This window comes from Homarus americanus, unplaced genomic scaffold (genome assembly GCF_018991925.1).
Source record: "Homarus americanus isolate GMGI-L3 unplaced genomic scaffold, GMGI_Hamer_2.0 scaffold19066, whole genome shotgun sequence".
In the NCBI taxonomy this organism is placed as follows: Eukaryota; Metazoa; Arthropoda; class Malacostraca; order Decapoda; family Nephropidae; genus Homarus; species Homarus americanus.
The window spans coordinates 617,817-634,133 of record NW_024716903.1 but is presented as its reverse complement, the minus strand read 5'-3'; the positions used below and the strand labels follow the sequence as shown (position 1 = coordinate 634,133).

The window sequence follows — 16,317 nt, the reverse complement described above, 5'->3', positions numbered from 1 at the left end:
TACTCACCATCACCCACCCCCACCACCACCCACTCATGACTCACCATCACCCACCTACCACCATCACCCACCCTATTTCACCATCGCACCCACCCTCTCCTCACTCACCATCATCACCCACTCATATGACTCACCATCATCCACCTTTCATCACACCATCACTCCACCTTTACTCACACCATTATTGCCTCCCACTCTGACCTATCACTCTTGGATTCACCTTATGATTCCTTGGTTCGATTCCTCTCAGGCTGGGACAAGAGAGCCTCTGGTCTCTCTCTTCTGTCTCTCTCTTCAAACCATACACGCTCAAAAACAAAGATGGTACCACCTGGAAGCAGACTGCAATTAATTTGAATCCCTCTCTCACCCATGAGGGTGTGGGGAGGGCGGGTAGCGGTTGCAGGGAACAGGTGAGGTGAGGTGGGGGTGAGGTGAGGGGTGGGGGGGTGTTTGAGTGGCACTTGGTGACTCTAAGGCCACTCAAGGGCCAGTTGAAGGGAGTCTCTCATCGCCCTCTTCTAAGACTCTTGGAAATGTTTGAGGGAGATGTGTGTGTGTGTGTGTGTGTGTGTGTGTGTGTGTGTGTGTGTGTGTGTGTGTGTGTGACGTACAGGAAGCCAGTTCTGTATCCACTCGGCCGCTACAGCTCTACAGAATTAAGGAATAAAAGTCATGGTGATATTAAATGTTGTGAAACTAGTGAAAATGAGACACGGTGGATAACAGAAAGCGAAGAAGAAATGGAAAACCGAAGAAAATGGTAGAAGAATGAAGGAAACATGAATCAGAAAGGAGAGACAAAGCACAAACAGACATATAGAGACAGATAGACAGAAAGAGGGAAAGAGATTCTCGCCTTTATATGAATCACCCTCCAGGCGAGAGAGAGAGAGAGAGAGAGAGAGAGAGCACACAGCGGTACACAGACAACTGCTGCAGTTTTTCGCTATTTTTTGTTCTATGTCATTCTTCAAAGGCGGGCAATAAAGGTGTGAGTGACAAAAATAGAACGACGATGACACGGAGTAGAGGAGAAACGAGGTGGAAGGGAGAGAATCAATAAAATAATAAAAACAACTGACGTATAACTTTATCTAACTTAACCTAACTTTAACATTACTCTAACTTAACCTAACTTTAACATTACTCTAACTTAACCTAACTTTAACATTACTCTAACTTAACCTAACTTTAACATTACTCTAACTTAACCTAACTTTAACATTACTCTAACTTAACCTAGCTTTAACATTACTCTAAATCACCTAACTTTAACATTACTCTAACTTAAACTAACTTCAACCGAACTCTAATTTAACGTAACCTAACTAAAGCTAACCTAATTTAACCTAACCTAATTCAACTTTATTTAATCTAAACTAACTAAACCTAACCAAATTTAACCTAGCCGAAGCTGACATAACTTAATCAGAAATAGTTATCTACAAACATCCATCCCAGATTCCTTAATTCTTTGAACTTCAATTTCATTTTATACATCACAGAACAATCATAAAGTAAAAATACACAAACGTAAAAATAAATCTGAATACATGAACAATCCTTCAGATCAATTTTGTAGAATAATGCGATAGATCGACAGTTCACACAAAGCAGAAAAGATATTATTTCACCCATTCAAAATCACATCATGATACAAAAATGTTTATCATTCTTATTCAGTTGTAAGTCGCGATGGCTAAATTCATATTTAACTTAAATATGTTAGTATCTGATTTCCTTTCATTTGTATTTAATTAAGTGTATTAGTAACTGAATATTTATTGGATTTGCTCAATCGTGTTTTACAAAATAAACTAAGAAAGTATTTATTTCGTTGTTGAGTTTGTTGTTGATGAAACATTTTCACTCGCTAATAACAAAATATCATATAATATTGCCTTTATATATATATTTGTTTTAGTAAACTCTAATATTAGCATAGATAGTCATGTTCTATCACAAGTTAGTCATATATCACGAATTGTTTTTCGTTCTACGGGTATAGTTGGAGTCCACGGAAGTCTTATGAAATATGTATGTACTGTCCTGCCCACGGTGATATTTATAGTACTACAGGTATAAGAAAAGACAAGTGTATTATGAAATGTATAAACACTATAGCGTAGTGACTGCTGGCGAGCCCTTAAAAGTCCTGCACGTAGTTTTATATTTTTTCAAGTACATTTCCTTTTTTATGCAGGTTAATGCAACACTTTTTATGCTACTGTCACTATATGGAAAACTATGTACCTTAACCTCTACCTGTGCTGGCTTAGGTTTTATTTAATTAATTTCGGGCGAAAACTGGAAATTGAAATGGTATCCTTTCTTGCTTGAATCCTAACCTTCCATTCTTTCTTGCTATCTTTTCCTTTCCTCGTCTTTATCCTTGTTATTCACTACCTCTCTACTTTCTCATTACATTTCACCTCTACCTTTTATTCTCATTACTCTTTATCACTCTCTCTATCCATTATTATCACTATTCTCTACCTCCCTAACGTTTATCTCTTTATTCTTTACTACCTCTCGTTATTATTTATTATTTCTACTCCTTATTATCACTATTATTTACCTCTCTACCCTTTATACACACCTGCCTTCCCTTTATGATAATGAGACACTCAAATTAGCGTCTGGGTAGATGCGTGTGTGAGTTAACTCTCAGCCAACACTCACCAGGTTAAATTCTCCTTGTTATGACGCTTCAAGTGATTCCCCTCCTGCCTAATGTGTTATTATGACCTCTGCTTCTGGTAGTCTATACGTTCGCTCTTGACTCTGTAGAGGTGTGTGTCTGTATGGGTGTGTGTGTGGGGGGGGGCTTTTTTGTGTGTGTGTGTGTGTGTGTGTGTAGGTGCGGTGTGTGTGTGTGTGTGTGTGTAGGTGCGTGTGTGTGTGTGTGTGTGTGTGCGCCTGATTGTGTATTCATGTATGTGATGCATTTTTCCTATCCATTCATTTAATTAATAGGATAGAGGACCAATCAACACTTGCTATGCCCCCAAGAGAGTGGATTCTGCTAAATATCGTCCAGAGGCTGTGGTCGCTATTAACGGGTCTAGCTCATCAAGCCGCTGGGTAATTTTAGCCAATCAGGGGCCACCTCGCTACCAACGAGTTAACGACCAGGATAGTAATTTGTGCCCACGCCTGGGTGCAAAAAAAAATTTTGAAGAGAAAAATTAATTCTTAAGGAAGATAAATATTTAGCATTTTCAGAATATTAAAAAAAAGGTTAAAGGAAAACTATTGCGGTAGCTAAGTTAATGTAGCCTAGCCTGATCTATCCATCTATCTATCAATTTCCTATTTTCTAGTAACTGTTGATTATAGCGCAACCACCTACATTGTAAAAGATATAGATAGATAGACATTAATTCCGTAATATTGTCATACGAGTTTTCACTGAATCAGCATGTATATAAACAATTAAGGTGTACACATAAGTTTTCCATTGACAATATAGGTATTCAGACAATGGACATAATTCAAATACAGTATATCATTTCGACTAGATAGGTGACAATGCCACCAGACGCTTGTTTTAATATTCTAGTATGTTCCTTTGCTTAGGCTTGAGAACTAATCTGTGAAAATAAATCTACGAGTACAATATTAGACATTAAATATCATCGAACTTGCATAAATCAAGAACGCTACGTCGCATTGAATTTAACACACATATGCCAACGTTAATGAGCTAACTGACCTACTGTATACACCAGGCTTGAGGTTAGTACAATACGAGTACAGTAATAGAACATATTTAGACGTATGGTGCTTGAACTAATTCAGAAACAACGTTATAAGAAAATTAACCTAATATATTTTGTCATTTACTGTACACTACATCAACTATATAATCATCTACACCACATAAACTACAGGTCTTTTTTTTTTTTACGTATGCTAGGAGTAAAATGTAAATTCACTCACTTCGACACATGCTTCAACACACTCACAACAACACACTTGCCTCATCAACTCGCAACTCACTCATCTCAACATACTCGTCTTCACACACTCGCCTCGACACACTCGTCTTGATACTCTCTTCATCTCAACACACTCGCCTTAACGCACTCGTAACATGGTTCTGGCAATAGTGGCACCTTGTTTCATACGTGACATAGTCTTATTTTCCCTGATGACAAGAAAAAGAAGAAATGATAAAAAAAGGAAATTAAAAACGATGGAAGACGGGGAACGGTAAGAAGGTAGAAATGACAAAATGGAGGAGATAGGAGAAAAAGAAAAGACAGGAGAAAGGGAAGAAAGAGAGAGAGAGAGAGAGAGAGAGAGAGAGAGAGAGTATTAAGGAAGGGTAACAAGTAGAAGAACAAAAAGAATAAGATGAGAAGAGACAAATAAAAAGCGATGATAATCAACTCTTGTATATTTCATGAACACACACACACACACACACACACACACACACACACACACACACACACACACACACACACACACACACACACACACACACACACCAATTATTTTCTCAAACTACTTATAGAAGAAATGTATTGGAGCCCTGCTTACAGTTTAAAGTTAGGTTAGGTTAGGTTAAGTTAGGTTAGGTTAGGCTAGTGTTAGATTAGTTATGGTTAGGTTAGGTTGGTTTTAGATTAAGTTATGGTTAGGTTAGGTTCTGGGGTGTGTTAGGCCGCTGTTCTTACCTTAGGATCCTGTGGAACCCCTGACAAGTCCCTCCCTCTCTCCCTTATGTCAACGTGTTTCATTACTCTCCGCCCTCTAACTGCCGCCATAAGAATAATGACGCTAATTTAGGAGTTTAGATTGAACTTTGTATTTTGGCCTTAATAATAATAATAATAATAATAATAATAATAATAATTTGATGATTAGAGTAGAAATTATAATAAATATTCCAAATATGACAGATATGGTAAACAAAGTAAAAATTAGGGGCATTACATCCTCAAATACCCACTTTTATTCATAGTAAATAACGAACATTAAAAAGAGAAAATCACTCCTTAAGTCCAGTAAATATATTTTTTACTCGAGTTAAAACTTACAGAGAGAACGAGAGAATTTTAAGTAAAGAGACAAATAGAGAGAGAAATTTAAGAAACAGTTTGGAGAGGGAGGAAAGATGAAGGGGAGGAAAGGCGTGACAGAAAGAAGGAAATGAAACCAGGAAGAAACGAAAAAAAATATCGAGAATAAGTTTTAACCGAGATCGGCAAACTGGATATGTGGTGGGGGAGCAAGACGCCAGGTCGGCGGGTTTGAGGGCGCGGCCTAGCGAGAATTAGCCTAGTTATAGCCAACCTCAAGGGCAGCCCGCCGCCCCTGCCCCCAGGCCACTCCTCCCTTTGTTCTTCTTCCCCGCTCTTTATCCACCTTTTCTTCATTATCTTTACGTTATTTTATTCCTAATTTTGGCTTTTATCTTAATATTATTTTCTTAATTTTGCGTATACTTTTTTGTAAAAGTTTAATGCAGAATTTGTCATGTTTTTATATTATGTTCTGTCTAATTAGTAGCATTTCTTCGTGAATATTGTCTTGTTTTCTCAATATCAATTTCTAGGTATATATATTTTCTTAATGGCACTTAAAAAGGGCGACTTTTTTTGTTTACCTTTTATCCTCTTTTCTCTCATTTTTGGCGACCTATTGTTTTGTTTTGTTTTTATTTCATCTCTCTGGATTTTCTCATATTTGTTTATGACAAATAAATAAGCAGATAAACAAAACAATCAAGCACATTGTATATTGTTTGTATACTGTGGGGTATGATATTTGGTTCACACTCAGGATGGAATGGAGAAAGGAAACTCACAATGTGCTCTCTATATACATGTTGTATTGGATGTACAATGCAGCTTGGTGCTGGGAAGGCAGCATGGTTACAAGCGTGATGTAGAGAGAGCTGGTTGGTGAGGACGCTCAGAGAAGGACAGCTTGTGGGTCGCCATGCTCGCCGGCGGGAGCGAGGACCTCCAGGCAGGCGGAGGAGGAGCGAGGGCCGCCAGGCAGCGGCGGAGGAGGAGGTGTGTTGCTGGCTGGTTGGTGTGGGTAGAAAGAGGCAGGTCACTACGAGGTCAGGTCTTAAATAGCGGGGGGTAGGCGTGGCTTAGTAGTTGACCCCCGCTCCGTGATGTATGGCGGCGCTGGTTGACCTAGACCACGAGGCATACACTGGGGAATTGGTGGGGTCGGCTACTCAGCGACAAACAGCGTTTGTAGGGGAGAAATCCACTACAATACTCCCCCTTCCCTCCAGGCGGTGTAGGAGACTTGTTGTCTGCAGGGTTGCTTAGCACATGTGAGGCAGAACGGGCGGTGCATGCCTCATGTGAGACAACGGCGATGGCGTGGATGAGCCTGTCGCTGGATACAACTGTCTATATACACACTATCTGTGGGAGAAGAGAGGGAGAAAAAGAGTGTGTGGAGGCGATGAATGTTGTGCTTCCCTCACGGCAGGTACAGAGTCGTCAGATGCGCCTGCTGGGGTGTGTGGGCCTGGGTCAGGAGCAGGGGCTGCGTCAGCAGAAGCGGATGAGGGCTCGTGACAGCAGCTGGGTCCACGACAGCAGCAGGGTGCAGGACATTAGCAGGGAGTACCTGAGGGAGAAAAGAGGGGTGTGTGGGTCCGCACTCAGGAACAGAGGCCGCATCAGGGGCGGCAGGGGTTACTGCTGGGCTGGGGTCGGCGTCTGAGGCAGGACGGGTGTGCTGGGGTCGAAAGAGGAGGGACTGTCTGCTTAGAGTAGCAGAGCTGCTCTAGGGTGTCTAACCTGAGGTGTAGAGACAGTAGCTGTAGAGCCGATGAGAGTTGCTTCTGGGTGGATAAGCCAGTCTTCCATGTTGCTTGAAGACTGGGAGCGTGATCAGTTTCTCCTCCATCCTGTGTGAGTGCGAATCTCCGGGAGTCACCATTTGTGGGGTATGATGTTTGGTTCACACTCAGGATGGAATGGAGAAAGGAAACTCACAATGTGCTCTCTATATACATGTTGTATTGGATGTACAATGCAGCTTGGTGCTGGGAAGGCAGCATGGTTACAAGCGTGATGTAGAGAGAGCTGGTTGGTGAGGACGCTCAGAGAAGGACAGCTTGTGGGTCGCCATGCTCGCCGGCGGGAGCGAGGACCTCCAGGCAGGCGGAGGAGGAGTGAGGGCCGCCAGGCAGCGGCGGAGGAGGAGGTGTGTTGCTGGCTGGTTGGTGTGGGTAGAAAGAGGCAGGTCACTACGAGGTCAGGTCTTAAATAGCGGGGGGTAGGCGTGGCTTAGTAGTTGACCCCCGCTCCGTGATGTATGGCGGCGCTGGTTGACCTAGACCACGAGGCATACACTGGGGAATTGGTGGGGTCGGCTACTCAGCGACAAACAGCGTTTGTAGGGGAGAAATCCACTACAATACCTCTATCTATAATACATTGCACTCTATGTACAGTTGAGGACAAAATTCCCTGGACACTTGGCAGGAGCTGGAGTACATGAGGATCATTAGGTGAGGAGAGATTAGATTTTCAAAGTACTGTACTATATTTTCTTAGATTTTTCTTTGTTATAAAAAGGGGCTTTTCTCCCATTTTGTGGTTCTGACGTAATGCGACGAAAAACAGCATTAGATGTAAATTAGCCAATTATATCATCCAGAAGTAGATGCCAGATAATGCCAAGTGTTCAGAGAGTTCTGTCTGCAACTGTACATTGTATACCTATATACACGAGTGTTTTAGGGCTAAATATGACCTTGACCTTGAATTATCATGGAACTTTGAATCATTCTGAAGGTTATATCGATCAGGTATTCTCAAAACTATAAGATATGAGACCAAGATCATCAAAATCGGCCCAGTTGTTCCTGAGATATATGTCAGTTTGTGATTAAGGCTGTGAAATTGAGGCAGTCATTTTGAATTTGCTCAAAATGGTTGCCAGAGTGAGATTCTAGTGTCCCCAACCTGGATATGTTTCTACGTGGCAAAAGGTAACTTCATACCAAATTTCACACTTTTTGCCAGCTCTGAACGATTTTCGCATAAATCCACCCTACTAGAGTGCCATTCAGCCTTGGTTCCCCCCTATATATGCCACACTGGCACTAGGTTACACATGTATTCATAGTACATGTACACGATACTTATTATAATGCATTTTCAAAGCATTTTGGCCATTTATATCTAATAAATTTTACCCAAAATTCTACCTCCAAGCGTCATCACACACCACTGGTCTGACTGCATGGTTCACTTTTGACACAGACCTTTTTCCTTCAGATACTGTCAGTATCGTCACTTGGACTGCTAGATATATTCACGTATAAAAACTTCTTTATCCAAATTTCTATTTGCAAGAATTCTAGTAGTTTTTCTTACAGGTTGACTGATAATTTAGATTTCATCGACGCTTAGGACAGCATCGACGAAGGCGCTAGCTGTATATTGTACAGTATTTGCAAGTTTTATGTCAGTCTTTAGCCTAAATTAACTTCCAAACCTGTCTCCCTCCACAAAAATCCACTTTCAATTATATTTCACCGAGGACAAAGCTAAAATTTAAGTTAAAACATAATACTGTAGAGTACATGCAGCTTGTAGACATTTTTTGTCCATAACAAAAAGATACAAACCTATCACATTGCCAATCCATAATAATGATCCTCAGTTCCTGCACGTTTTTTATTCCCACCAGAGGCGGATGCCAAAAAATTGTGAAAGGGAGGATAGGTACATAGAGAACTCGGTCCATACTCCACACATAGTTTCTTCTTTAAATATTATAATTCTTAAGTATTTTAATGTGTTTACTTTTTATTTAAAAATAAATAAAAAATCTATGTCACCAAAATTGGGGTCACAGCCCAAATAGCATTTATTTACAGGGTATTCACCCGAGATGGCAGGGTACAATATTTCACAATGTAAAAGGCTAAAGATTGACAGTACACACAATACAGTACTGTATAAGCAGTTTTGTCCATCACACAAGGAGACAACCCCCCTCACTATTCCATTAATCCATAACATTAATTCTCACTTCCGGTGCTTTTTACATTCCAGCCAATATTATTCAGTTATTCACCCAAGTTGGCAGTGTATTGTTGACAATCATAGATAATCATAGCTCTAGAGCTCTCAGCAACTGATGTGAATTCTTACCATCGAGTGGAAACCAAGCCAATGTTGTCAACAGCACGAAATTTGAGCTAGCAGCTGAATTGGCTGGTACGTAGCCTACCACAACCAGCCGATTAGGCCGATTCATAGCACAAAATTTAAGATGGAAAGTGGCTAGAAAAGTGTTCTTCTCCTGAAGCTTAGCATGGCTTTAATATTTGGATACTGTATTCGAAATAATGACAGATCTAGTACAGTAGTTGTATTCTATTTTTAATTCTTCATATTCAATCAATAATTTCATACTATATTAACTTTATCATGCAACTTTAAATTTTTGCTGGGATATAAAGTCAGTCTCATCTCTGGTTCAGTATCAAAGATGGTTATACATACATTAAACATTCTGTTCACACCTTGTATATAGGTAAAACACATGGTCACTGAAGAAAAACACTGCCATATCAAATCTAAAATTTTAATAACATCATCTCCACTCAATGCAGAAAATGGTCATCAGTAACTTTACAAACATTAGTCTGATGGTACTCTGCAGTACAGTGCAGGGTATATAAATTACTGTCAGTTTATGCACAGGCACATTAGCTTTATAAACAATGATATCCTATTTTTTCACAGTGAAATAATGAATTCGAATTCCATGACAGGTTTACCTATAAACTAAATCACTAATTCCACAGGTGAAGCCATTAATACAATATATGCAACACAATATGGATATCTCTTTAATTTGTAATACAGTACAAGTATACTGTGCAGGTACTGTATATATCCATAAAAATGGTACTGCATTTTAGGGATAAAAATCCACCCAAGTCTTAAAACACAAGTAAAACTGGATATTAGTGCATGCAGTACCATACAGTACTACTGGCAAAATTTACTGTTTTTCTTAATATCTGTTTTCCAAGCTTATCATAACCAAACTATTCCTTCCTAAAGTAGATAGGTTCTGATAATTTAGAGTTTATATTATGATTTATCTTCATAATTGGTTAATATGCAAAGTTCAATCTGAATTAGGAAACCAAGAAAAGTAAAATTTGAACTGTACGTATATAAAAACTACAGTACAGTAATATATGTTGCAATTATCCCTGTAATGCATACAATATTGTCTACACATGTATATACTATGTGTATAAAAACTGATAGACACATAATTACACACAGCTCCTAGCATGTCGCCTCCTTTGAATTATGCTGTGAAAATGATGACAAAACTCTCAGAGCATTTTCATTAGCTTCCTCCAAGGTCATCACCTCTAACATCAGGATACAGTTCATGATAGCCACCATTTCACCCTGCTTTTTGGCCTTCACCCAGATGCGTCCATTAAAACCTACTACTATTGTGTACTTAAACATCTTGCTAATGGTCAGAAGGAAAGAATTTTTGGGATTGACAATCAGTCGAGCAACGTGTAACGAGACGTTGAACAAAAGACCACCTTCAGGAAGGGGCCCCATGCCTACAGCTCTATCATACGTATCAATACACACTAACTCGGGCTCCATATCTTTGTTAGCTACCAGAAGTTGTCCAAAAATAAGGTCACCCACTTTCATTTCTTTCTTAGTCTTTTTTGAGGCATTTTCAAATGACAAATATGATATAGTTGCTTGCTCACTTGCTCCTATGTCTATTATATAATTATCACCCTTTTTCTTCAAAACCGTCCCAATGACAAACTCCCTCTTCTGTGGAATGTAGCGTTTCTGATGTGAGTCAACATAATATAGCCTCTTTAATGTCTTCTTCAAAAGTCCAGGTCTAGTTGCACGGATTACGTTGTCCTCCCACCGTAATCCCGGGCCAATAAAGATACGTTCCTTGTTTCTGTCAGGGTTATACTGTAGGACCTCATCCCCTGGAAGAACCACTTTGAGGACCTCAACTCCAGCTACCCTACATCCAAAGATAAGAACACAGGTTAGTATAGGACATAAAACATAAAAGTCAACAACTTAGCTTTAATGTTCTCAGTTTTATGGATTTAACATACAGTACAGTGGTCCCTCGGTTAACGAACGCCTTGATTAACAAAATTTCGGTTAACAAATTACCTTCCATAAGATTATTCAATTCGGTTAACGAAAAAAATGTGATTAACGAATTCCTCTCAACATGTTTTCGCTTGCTCACCAGCTGGGATATTAGTCCGCCAATACAGTAATCGGTTCTAGGGCTTAAATTCGTTCCCATTTGAGTAAATATCAAGAAGGTTGTACTATTCAATAATTTTCCAAGTTTTATATTAAATTATTTAGTCATTTTAACAATTATTTAACACAATTGAAGTACAGGAAACTAGTTTTTAGTGCGCCAAACAGCCACTCAACTCACCAAACAGGTGTCAGTTTGTATCTCTGGTCAGTAGAGGTAACATCTTGCTTGAGACTCTCTTGAACATAAACTATTTATACGTTTTTACAGTACAATTACTGGTCATTCTGAAATTTATTTACATATTGACAATATATAGTGCAGTGTTGATTTAAAGAAAATAATCTTGAATTACACATAGTTAACTTAAAATTTTATGGGTGAAATGATAGCATGAAACATGGGGTAATTTCTCTTCCACCCCCCACTTCCTTTACTTCTCCTTCTCCTCCACCCCCACTTCTAATTCCCATCATCATCATCATCAACCAGGAGCCATCTACGTACACACCTCAAAGTAAGTGTACTTTATTGCATTGATTTTTACTTTGTATGTAATTTTCGGTGAGCTGGAACCAATTACCCAAAATCCCATTGAAACAATGGTTTCGGTTAACGAACAATCTTCTGGAACAAATTGTGTTCGTTAACCGAGGGACCACTGTACTGAATTTCAAAAGAAATCATATAAAGCTTAAACACTCAGTTTATTTTATCTGATGATTTAACACCACAACATAACCCCAGGTAGTGTTAAGGTGTTTATTCATCAGGTGAAATAAGTTTGGGTGCTTAATCTTCACATGATCCTTCAAATGTGTCTAAATAACACAATATTCTCAGTGACAGAATCATTGTTAAGAAAATAGCAGGGAGGTTATGGCCTTGACACCTCTTAACAAAGTGACAAAAACCACCACTGAATTATGTCTCATTTGAGCAAGGTTGAGCTACAGTACAGAATAATATATACTGTGCGGTTGCGCGCTAGCCAAGCACGAGCGTTCAAACTTTCACCAGGCACGAAGGGCCCACGTTCACTTGTAATTACTATACAAACACACGCACATCATACAGTACATTGTACTACAATTTCATTGTGTCAAAAGAAATATACCATACAGTACAATAATTGTTATATGACAGTTTTCTGCTGTAGTGAATCTTCATGTGATCCCAAAGATCCTTTTAAAGCATGTACAGTAATGAATGTCATAAAATTGGATTGGATTTGTGTAACCAATATTCAAAAAGGCTTTCATTGTTGCTGCTGCAAAATTTTACTTTTCAAATTAATGAGGTAAATGTGGTACAGTAAATCCAGTCAGAAATTAATTTCCAACACCTAACATCATCGCTACAACGAATTAAAAATTATATCAATGAACTACGTCTGACTTTAGCACGAAAAAAACAAAAGTTAACAGAACTCGGAGGTTTGTTTCTGATATTAAAGTTCAATGATGGTTTCAAGGGCAGATCCAGGAATATCAAAAGGGGGTCCAAGAAGTTGTGGGTGGGGGAACATGGCAAGCAAAGCGAGCCCACCCAATATCATGGGCATTTTGAGACCATTTTGAAGCCATGCGCACTTGATATTAGGAGATTAGGAGATATTCTAAAGTCAATAGTACTGGAAGTGCTTTTTACTATACAAAAATGCCTGAGTACAATACTGCATTAAAGAAAAAGTATTGAAATTTTCAGGTGAAAAGGAGGGGTCCGAACCCCCAGGACCCTCCCCAGGATCTGCACTTGGGTTTACCTTTCATTTGTAGTTTGGCTGAGGCTTGCTCAGGTGTGTATGATCACATTTCTTGTGGATGAATATGATCAATAACATCTTTGATTTTTCCGCCCTATCTCACCTGGGTGAGATAGTGGTCTGAGTTAACCAACTACCTAACGAATAACATCTAATAAAGAAAACTTACTTCTCACTGCAAGAATAAATCAAATTGGGGAAGGAGTTGCACTTTTGGAATCCCCCCCCCACCCGAGGCCATATTTCTTTCCACTTCAATGGTTTACATGAGCAAGAATGTTTCATCCACATTAATGTTTCCATTTATACTCATGAACAAGCAGGAAATATATACATTATTTGTGATACAATCTTGTCCCCAAAAAGGACAAGGATTTATAGTTTCCGCAGTATTAGTCTGCCGTTACACAAGAAAACTTCCCAGCATCATCTTTTCAATACACACGAAAACTTCCAGATTAGGTTAGGTTTGCTTATTAGGTAAGAGTTAATACAGTATTGTATTTCAGTTTATAAAGAAAAGTTGCATAGCATTCGGTCAGTCACTGATAAGTATTTATTAACAAGAAGTAGTACTGGGGCTCAGATTTCCCAGTCGTAGATTAGTGCTCAGGACGGAAAGAATCATAAAAATTATACTGTATCTGTAATACAAGAAATATTTTCCTCTTCAACTTTTTGGCCTTTTTCTGAGGTAAAAACACAATTATAATATGCAAAGAAATGTTAAGTTCAGGTTCAGGTGAAAAAACCATCATTTAGCATTGCCGATATTTTTTGTTAGGTACTGTACCTGGTTAACCTGCACGCCTGTTGTTAAGTGTAATCCTAACCTGATAAAGAATCTCAAATGATCATTAATCGGTACATTACTAGTAAACACAGAAATAAGCTCTATAGAGTATATACAGTATTTTTTTCACACAAGCTATACTGTATTAAAAACCTGGGTAATAATTTGTATTAGTATCTCTTCCTAACTACAGGACATATCACTTAGAAGATAAATGCTCTCTTTCCTAATGACAATATTGAAAAGTGCCTGAGCAATACAGTACTTTTTGTGTGATATACTGTAAATTCTACAATTTCTTCTATGTTGTGATAACAGATGCGGCTCCTCCAACCGCCATCAAATACTGTACCATATTGTTTTTATCTCATAGTTAACCCTTCACTATGGGGATGCCACATTTAATATTTTATTTGGCTAACACCAGACTATTTTATTCAGCTCAGAGAGGAACAGTTAGTAGACTATCTCCACTAACCCCTTCACTATGGGGATACCACTTTTAATATTATATTTGGCTAAGGCCACATAATTTTATTTAGCTCAAAGAGGACCTCATACACAAGGGGTTAAGGCACATAGAAGACCACAGTTGAAATGAGAAATCTTTAACTTTCTTCTCATTGGACACAATGTCAAACAATTGGAACAGATTGATAGAACACATGATTCCTGAAGTGCGGCAAACTTTCAACTGAAAAAAAATTTTGACGACATTCATACATCAGAGGAACAACTTACAAAAATAAGAATACTGTACTCTAGAGCATTTTCATCGAAAATTTTTATTTTTCATTTTTTTTTTTTTACTTTTCGATTTCAAGTTTTGTTTTGTTTTTAGTTCCGTTGGTTGTTCTTTTGTCTTGTTAGGTTAGGTAGGGTTTACACACCTAGGGGTATAGGGGGGCAGATAGGAGGTTAGGTCAGGTCCTTCTGGTTTCTCTGGTTAGGTTAAATTAGACATATAATGGTACAGTATTTGAGTCGTTACATTTTTGATGATCGTTTTTGTTTGGTAAAACTTTATTTCCTCCACCATTTACGGTATTTTGTTGATAAACTGAAGATTTTTTTTTCTCTTGATAAGTTTCCTAACTCAGCTTCTTAATCAGGGTCCCTGTTCTTAAATATTAGACATTTTTTAAGTTTTCTGTAATAGGTTAGGTTTGTTTTGTTTTTTTCTGCAAGTTTTTACCCCAGAATTTACACCTACTTTAAGGTGCTGCCCACCTTGTATTATAAAAATTGCATTTTTTTAAAGTGAAAATGAGACCTCACTAAGTTATATAGTTTTGTTTTGTTTTTTGCTCATCTCTCTATATACAAATCAATATGGGGTTCCGTGGTTGTCCTCAAACAAATCTTTAACCCAATATTTTCTTCAGAGAAACTTCCTAAAGTTGGTGTTATGGATGAACTGCAGTTGTCATGCATACCGAGCACCGAAGCAATTTAGTAAAATAAATCTCGAATAAATCAAACCTTATATGAAGTCCACAGATTATTCTGGACATTTACTAATTACATTACAGTACTTTCAAATACTAAATTACAATGAAAAATACATCTAAGAGATTTAACAGTGATTCGTCTACAGCTCAACCAAGACCTTGCCTCTACTGTACTTTACACACCACAGACATTTCAGTTTATGTTACAGTCACATATTTGATACACAGATCTAACAGACACCTTATTATATCAACAAACACACTCACTCTTGACTCATTTTTGTTTCAGAATTAATTTCCAAAGCTCGTGGATTATATCTCAGCACATGTTGTTGTTGTTGTGGGTGGTTGAGGTCGACGTAGTGTGGATTAGAAGGAAGTTTCTGAGAACGGATTCTTCATTTTTTAACGATATTTGTTTAATTTTTATTTTATTATTCTTTTTTGTTTATTTCACCACTTATCAGCTTACTAACCGTTCGGGCGGTTGGTTTGTTCTTTCTTATCAACTCTATTATCCATTGTTAGTACAACTTGAGGAAACCGGATGTTTGATAGAGTCACATCATGGGTCACACTCACACTGGTGGATAATTACACCCTTCTCACGAGTCCCAGGACTCTTTTTTTACTTTTATCCTCTTCGCCACTGATCGGCTTGTTTGCCGCTTGGGCGATTGGTCACGTCTTTTTTCATTTATATTCTTCACCAAAAGATCGGCTCGCTAGCCGCCCGGGCGATCGGTCACGTCTCTGTCACGCACTGTTGGCAAATACTGGGCATACACCAGCTCCTGAATGTACCTGAACCCGCTCCAGTGTTGGTCAAGTCTTCTCTTGAAAGAGCTCACACTCGGTGCCGTCACAACACTCTCTGGTAGATTGTTCCAAGAGTTTACAACCCTCACTCCGAAAAAGTTTGCCCTCACGGTTTTCTGGACTTGCGGCTTCTTCAATCTTGAGCTGTGACCCCTTGTGGGGCGAGCGTCCGCCAGCTTCAAGTAAGGACA

General features: G+C 38.7%; 1 protein-coding gene across 1 annotated transcript; it reads right to left on the bottom strand.

The window, feature by feature from the left end:
• Positions 1-9,574: 9,574 nt before the first annotated feature.
• LOC121858541 (exosome complex component RRP40-like) lies at positions 9,575-15,947 on the bottom strand. Its single transcript, XM_042355031.1, has 2 exons — positions 15,575-15,947; positions 9,575-11,040 (listed from the first exon to the last, which is right to left on the bottom strand). Exons 1-2 carry the CDS (start codon positions 15,583-15,585, stop codon positions 10,308-10,310), a joined length of 744 nt encoding a protein of 247 aa, XP_042210965.1. The 5' UTR covers positions 15,586-15,947; the 3' UTR covers positions 9,575-10,307.
• Positions 15,948-16,317: the final 370 nt, after the last annotated feature.